The 8061-nt window shown below is 35.0% G+C and overlaps 1 protein-coding gene across 1 annotated transcript; it reads left to right on the top strand.

Moving 5' to 3' along the window:
* The first annotated feature begins 6272 nt into the window (after positions 1–6272).
* Positions 6273–7757, top strand: LOC142527002 (putative zinc transporter 10). The gene is made up of 2 exons (XM_075631708.1): positions 6273–6954; positions 7052–7757. The coding sequence occupies exons 1-2, from the start codon at positions 6355–6357 to the stop codon at positions 7505–7507; spliced, it is 1056 nt and encodes a 351-aa protein (XP_075487823.1). The 5' UTR covers positions 6273–6354; the 3' UTR covers positions 7508–7757.
* Positions 7758–8061: the final 304 nt, after the last annotated feature.

The raw sequence follows: 8061 nt of genomic DNA, 5'->3' as shown, positions 1-8061 counted from the left end.
CCTCTATCATGTCTCACGGCATAATCTTATAACATATCCAACAGAAATAGCCCACAAAAGGGTGATCATATACAAAAATTTTCATCGTAATACATCACAATTATATTAATAACAACATAAAATATAACTGAAATCATAACAGAAATACCTTTTTTCGGTCTATGGACAATCAAACCATCAACGACATCACTCACATACTACTGCAACAACAATATCAATAATACGTCGCACCCCAACTCCGGCGACAACAATATCGTCGATCGAACAACATCAACGTTACGTCGCACCCCTACTCTGTCGACAACAATATCGTCGATTGAACAATATCAACGAGACGTTTCTCAATAAACGACAACCAACAACATCAACAATAATAAGCAACAATAAATATAATATCAAATCACACATTTTTGGTGGTTTACCATCGTTTAACACAATAGTATTCGTCAATAATAAACAATAACAGCGTATGCTCGTACGTCAACACGTACCTGATAATCGAGTATATATATACAATCTGGCTATTTCTTTGATCCTGAGGCTTGTGATGTATCTAAATAATTCAACAACAATTATCATATCATTGCCACTGTATCAACACAATCATAAGAGCCTCAATATATAACATCAAATATTCCAACAACAATCAATTCAATAAAACATAAAACTTGATTATACATCTTCATCGTTCAACAATTAATATTCCGGTGTATTTAGTTATTAATACTAATATAAATACATCATAGTAAATTAACTTCAATAATAGGTTATTTTACAACATCCGTTAAATTATGAAAACTTTATATAAACATGTAGCCTATACTTCGTAGACTCCGAATACATAATCAGAATTAATAACAACCGAGAAACAACTCTCTAATTTCAATTCAATGATTAAAATCTTTAATATAATAATTTGGGAATAATTTAAAATAACACCAATATAATCTTCCCTTCTTCGTTAAAATCATACACTCTCCAACAATTTACAATTTCAGTATGAGTTAACAATTTATCAGATTTATTCTAGAAATCGACGAATTTCAAACATCACCAAAAATATAAAATTTATACCCCAAATCGAAGAACTCATGTCGACGATCCCAGAACTGAAGTCGGTTCATCGATTGGATAAACTGATAAGTCGCAAGATCGAAAAAAATAATCGAAAACCCTATTTTTTTTCTCTCACCTCTCTCGTTCCTCTCTGGCAATGAATTCTCTAGAATTCATGAATGTCACTTTTCAAATTTATCTTTTTTTAAAAAAAAAAATATTATATAAATAATATAATATATATAATATTTAATATTTTTAACACCGGTTTATCCTTTTTAGACCAGTCAAATAATCAAATTTTTCAAAACTCAGAACATGAAACTTCTATATCTTCGAGTATTCTACGTTATATCCAAATTTCAAATCATTTGGACTTCATATGACCAAAATCTGTCATATTTCATTCTTTAAAAATTGTTAATTATTTAGTAATCTCAAATTACTAAATCAACAAATTGTGATATTTACTTCAGGCATTAAAGCTTCACCCCAGAAGGTTTTTGGAAGACCATCATTTAACATCATGCATCTTATCCTTTCGAGTAGTGTACGGTTTATTCTCACTGCCAAACTTTTTGGTTGAAGGGGTGCCACTTACTGTCTTATGTCTTGTAATTCTCTTTGAGTTGCATAACTCCTTGAACTATTGTGGCATATACTCCAATCAAATATATGTCCTTAGGTACTTCAGCTTCTTGTCTTATTTGTTTTTTTTGTCATAATGAGTTACTCTTTAAACTTGATTAATGCCTGATCTTTGGTTTTAAGTACAAAGATACACAGTCTTCATGAGAAGTCATCCACAATAGATATGAAGTACTTTATCCAACATGTGTTGGATTCCTTGAGGGACCCCATAATTTTGAGTGGGCATATTCAAATTGTCTGGAGGTGGCATGAATCGATTTTATGAAATTATCTTTTAGTTTTCCCAAGAATGCAATAATCACACTGATCTAGGCCGTGAACTTGATCTCCACACAACAAGTTTTGCTTCAATAGGTGAGCTAATCCTTGTTCGCTTACATGCCTTAATCCGAGGTGCCACAAATTTGATGCATCACTAAAGATTTGTGCTATGGTAGATTTACCTATTATTGTTGTCATTGTAGTATGTACAATGAATTCTTCTTGAAGCCTTTCATGATCACAATGAGCCCTTTTGAATATTGAATATACTATATTCAGCCTTAAATTTGTAGCCAATTGAATCAAGTGTCCATAATGACATTAAGTTTCTTTTAAGATCAAGAACATGTCTAACTTTACTTAGCAATTTCTCCATTCCATCATGCATCTTGAGTTTTATAGTACCGATACCCCTAACTTTACTTGATATGTTATTTCTTAGCAATACCAATCCTTCTTCAACATCTGTAAAAGTTTCAAACCAGGATCTAGAAAGGCACATGTGGAATGAACACCTCGAATCAAAAATCCAGTCGTAGCAAGGACATTGGTATGTGATAGCTAGAACTTCTACAAACTAATAGCCATCACAAGCCACAACAACCTCTACATTCTCTTTTGATTTGTGTTTTCTTTCTCCTATCAGGTCAGTCTTTCTTGTAATGTCATTGAAAACATTTATATCTAGTTTCTCTTTTGAATCTTGATCGATTTCTGTCATTTCTTGAAGATTTTATCTCAGTTCTTTCACAAATTACAAGGCTTTCACCTTTTAAATGTCCATTTTATTGGATCAATTTCCGTTAGTCCTCTGCTTGCACTGGTTATTGAACTTCTTCTGAAGATATTGTTTGTTTTCTACCATACAACATGGCATCTCGAAGGTTCTCATATGAGCTTGGAAGGGAACTCAACAAAATATGAGCTTTATCCTCATCTTCCATCTTCACATCTATGTTCTCTACATCGTCCAAGATTTTAAGAATTCATTTATCTGAACAGATATATTTTTATCATCTCCGATCTTGAATGAATATAGATGTTGCTTCATGTACTGGCGATTTGCAAGAGATTTAGCCGTATACAGATTTTCAAGTTTGTTCTGCATGGCTGCTACAAAAGTTTATTTTGAGACTTATCTGAGTGGTTTATCACTTGGGCATAATAAAATGGCATTTTTTGCTTTGGCGAGAATTTGTACCTTCTCCTTCTAATCGCTGGTATCATATCTTCCTCATTTATTGGTTCTACCGGCTCTTGTTGGATCAATATGACTTTCATCTTGATTCTCCAAAGGAAAATATCGATGTTTCCTAAGAACTTCTCAATGTCAAATTTCATATAGCCCATTTTCTTGATCTCAAGTAGTCGTGACCCCGATTCCCATGGACGATGCCAAATTTAGACTAACACAAGAATCAGTAAGCAATATGTGCATGATTAAGAATGCAATGGAATTACGTGGTTCGACCAAAGTTCTTGTTGAGTATTCAACCAAAATCTCAAATTAGAAATACATGAGAAAAATCATTGATTAATAAAATGGAATGATATATCTATTGATATGAGGTCTTTTTGGTAAAATCCAAAAACAAATCTATGAGGTTTTATGCCCAAAGTTAAGAGTATCATACAATTGTGATGATATGTGTGTTCTATTTTACAATAAATTATATCAGAGCCATTTTCGAGATCAGGTCATATGGGTTGAATCATCGGAGACTTAAACGAATGAAGGGTAGGGCTCCCATTAAATTCGTGGCGTGAGTCATGTGCTCCTAACGCAGTGGAGATAAGTTACCTCGGTGATGAACGAATGAGATTGAGGGAAGGGGCTGACCATGGGAATAATGGTGGTCTTTCGTTTGAGAGGAAGATTGTTGAGAATTTAACCAAAGTCACATCGAAAATTTATGAGGAAGATCGTAAGTTAATAAGATGGAATGATATATTCATGAATATGAGGACTTTTGGGTAAAGTCCAAAAATAAATTCCCGAGGTTTTATACCTAAAGTGGACAATATCATATCATTGTGGAGATATGTGTATTATATTATACAAGAGTTCCGACCTACATCCACGAGAAGAAAGCAACAACCTCTTAATAGATTAATCCAACATAGAATTACAAGTACATATCGATCATACAAAGGATGAATTACAATTGAGACTATCAAGTGATTGTGATGAAAAAAATGTTTCTGATGATCTTTGAAGCCCCTGAGTCCGCTTTTAAGTATTGACACTTGAATTTCCAGTCGTCCGGTTACCACACGCTGATCCATGCTATCCAACAGAATATATAACCCAAGATTCCAACAAACTCCCTCTTGGTTATGGCTAGGGATGGCAATGGGAGGGGCGGGGGCGGGTTTGCCTTCCCCATCCTCATCCCCGAATTCCATCCCCACCCCCATACCCGCCCCAATCCCCGCTTTTTCAGGTTCGGGGAATCCCCAAACCCGAAACTTCGGGGATCAACTTCTCATCCCCGCTCCCATCCTCGTTTCAAAAATATTAATATGACAAGACGATGACGAATTCGGAGATTTTCTCAAATTAAAACTTATTATTATATATTATTATTAGAGATAATATTAATATTAATATCAATATTAATAATAATAAGATTATTAATATTTTAAAAAATAATATTATTATTATTATATTATTAATATTAATAAAACTATTATTTTATTATTGATATTATTTTTGGGACTGGGTTCGGGGATTTCGGGGATGGGGATAGTAATCCCATACCCGCCCCGAATTACATCAGGGATTTTTTTAAATCTCGAACCCGAACTCAAACCCGAAAAATCGGGGATCCTCATCCCCGTTTCGTGCTTTTTCCGCGGGGTCTCAAACCCGTGGGGAAAAGTTGTCATCCCTAGTTATGGCCACTAACCATCGGTGGTCAATCTCTTGATATATTCTGGTTGCATGCCAACTTGTGAGCTACCATCTATCAAATAACAACAGCAACAACAATAATAATAACACCCATCTTGGAGCCATAATAAAAACAAAATGGTGTCTTTGCATAATTTTTAGAATTATCAAAATACATCTCTTTCTTTGTTTTAGCCTCATATTTCTTTTTTTTTTTACGAGAAATTATATTTATGTAAATATATATGTTTTTAAAAATAAAAAAATATCATTTTTTTAAACAAGATTACTTATTAAAAAAAAAAAGAATGGACATGCACGCAATGCGTGTACATTGAAGTTAGTAATAATAATAGGTTCGTTATCCAAAGAAAAAATACATGGCGTAGATTTCCTCACTATTGTGTTGAGATTTAATAAATATCATACTCAATATCATTAGATAATGTGGTTACTCATATTTTAGGTTTCCATTTTGATTATCCAAAAGTCAACATTTTAACACAAACCAATAATTGTTTATTTTATTAAATTAAAATGAATGAATAAATGAATTTTTAAAATATATGGGGGAATTTCTACGATGTCTCCATCAATGTGAACATTCAAAGCTCAAAAGTCAATTGTAGATAAATGATAACGACGCACCAGCCCCGTAGACTTAGTTTATACGTAGCAAGGCACGAATAATGGCTTTCTCATTAAATCTAAGATAGATATGATTTTCAATGCCAATCATTAATAGTTAATTGTGAGTGTGAGTCAATGATTTCATTGAGTTAAATAGCTTATATATTATATAGTATGATCCATATATATAAATAATACCCGACCGGCCCCATAACATATAATATTAATTATATGCCATTATGACCATTACATTGGCGGTATATGTATGTTATTGTCAACTTCGACTGCTCAAATTGCTTTCATTTATATTTCCAAATCATTATAAGTTGAGAACAAAAAAAAAAAAAAAAAACTTTTCCTGACTTGGAGACATGATTTCTAATTATTTGATTTGTTTGGATAAAAAAAAAATTCAAATTTGAAACCAAATATATTATTCCTTGATGACTTTACACTGAGCGAAATCCAAATTCACTCGATTTCCCATGCATGTCCCTTGAATAGCTTGGTTGGTATGATGAAGAATATATTATATTATTTGTTTATATATATAGCTAGCACTTAATTTTGGAAGTACGTAATTAATTGTGCCACATCTGATTTAACACACGCTCCTTCCGTACATGTAATTGCAAGGAACACACGATATCCACATGTTGCCATTAATCGATCGGCGTAATACGATATTGTAGGAGTACTGGACTTGGTCAGTGTTCCGGTGCCATTTCATGCCTTTTACATGCAGCTCCTCGTCCATTATGTCACCAAAATTAATTACTTAATATTCCAAACATTCCATCAGCTAGCTAGCTACTATAAGTTCTAAACTCAAACGACACAGATGTGTCCATACACAAAGCAAAATGACTTCTAAAGCATCAATTCTTTTGGTCTTGTTCCTCCTGGTTTCCAACTTTTCCGTGCAGGTTCTCTCGGTTGTGCAGGAATGCGGAGCAGAAGATGATGCTGGATGCATCGACAAGAAAAAAGCATTGCCTCTCAAAATCATCGCCATCGTGTCCATTCTAGTAACAAGCATGATCGGCGTGTGCTTGCCACTCTTCACGCGCTCCATCCCCGCGCTCCAGCCTGATCGCAGCCTTTTCGTGATCGTCAAGGCTTTTGCCGCTGGAATCATTCTGGCCACTGGGTTCATGCACGTTCTTCCTGATTCATTCGACATGTTGTCATCCACCTGTTTGAAGGAAAATCCATGGCATAAGTTTCCTTTCACTGGATTTGTGGCCATGCTCTCCGCCATCCTCACGCTTATGATCGACTCCTTGGCCACCAGTGTATATAGTCAGAAGAATAAATCTGGAGTGGTGCTGCCGGCCGAGTCAAGAGATCAGGAGATGGCTGTGGCGGAACCTGATCACGGCCATTTTCACGGCCATCACCACGGAGGCAAATTGGTCAATGCTGAGGGCTCACAACTTCTACGATATAGAGTAATTGCCATGGTTAGTCTCGCCCTTTCATAGAAGTTTGTATATATATACGTATCAAAGATTGACACCAGATTAATTAATAAGCGTGGACAATTAATGGTACGTACAGGTTTTAGAGCTGGGAATCATCGTTCATTCCATAGTGATAGGACTGTCTCTTGGCGCGTCGAACAACGCATGCACAATCAAAGGGCTGGTAGCTGCACTCTGCTTCCATCAAATGTTCGAAGGAATGGGTCTCGGCGGTTGCATTCTCCAGGCGGAATACAGCTTCGTAAAGAAGACTGTGATGGCATTTTTCTTCGCGGTGACCACTCCATTCGGGATAGCACTGGGGATGGGATTATCCAGCACTTACAAAGAAAACAGCCCTCGTTCCTTGATAACTGTGGGCTTGCTCAATGCTTCGTCTTCTGGCCTCTTGATTTATATGGCTCTCGTTGATCTGTTGGCAGCAGATTTTATGGGAGCCAAGCTGCAAGGCAGCATCAAACTGCAGATCAAGTCTTACGCCGCCGTCTTGTTGGGTGCCGGCGGGATGTCCCTCATGGCTAAATGGGCGTGAAATCAAACAATAATTATTACCACAATAATGTTCACTGAGTGTGATTTGTTTCCTGCTTTGCTTGTTCAATGATTGTTTGCCAAATTCATGCTTAGTTAGCTAGCTAGGAGCCGGGTGTCTTATCTTATAATATATATTATAAGAATAAATGAACTCCGTCTCGATCAATTTTATCATGTGTATCCATACAACCGCTGTAAAATAATAATATTCTCAAGAATATAATCAGCTAGCCGTGCCCATTACTTTATACCTTATACCATATGTTGTGAGACGGTCTCGTGAATTTTCATTCGTTAGACGGCTCAACATCACTCATATTTATTATAAAAAATAATTCTTTTGACATAAAAAATAATATTTTTATATGTGTAACTCAAATAAAATATTTATCTTACAAAATTAACATGTGATACCGTCTAACATGATTTTTTGTGGTATGAACAAAGGTTTAATTTTAGTTGCCTCTTGTGTGAATGTCAAAAGATCATGTATATTTAATTTAACTTACCAAATCCCAATAAAATTTAACAACTATTGTTTATTTTGACCGT

The sequence above is a fragment of the Primulina tabacum genome, chromosome 15, assembly GCF_025594145.1.
Source record: "Primulina tabacum isolate GXHZ01 chromosome 15, ASM2559414v2, whole genome shotgun sequence".
In the NCBI taxonomy this organism is placed as follows: Eukaryota; Viridiplantae; Streptophyta; class Magnoliopsida; order Lamiales; family Gesneriaceae; genus Primulina; species Primulina tabacum.
The sequence above is the reverse complement of the archived record's forward strand: the minus strand, read 5'-3'. Positions and strand labels throughout refer to the sequence as shown.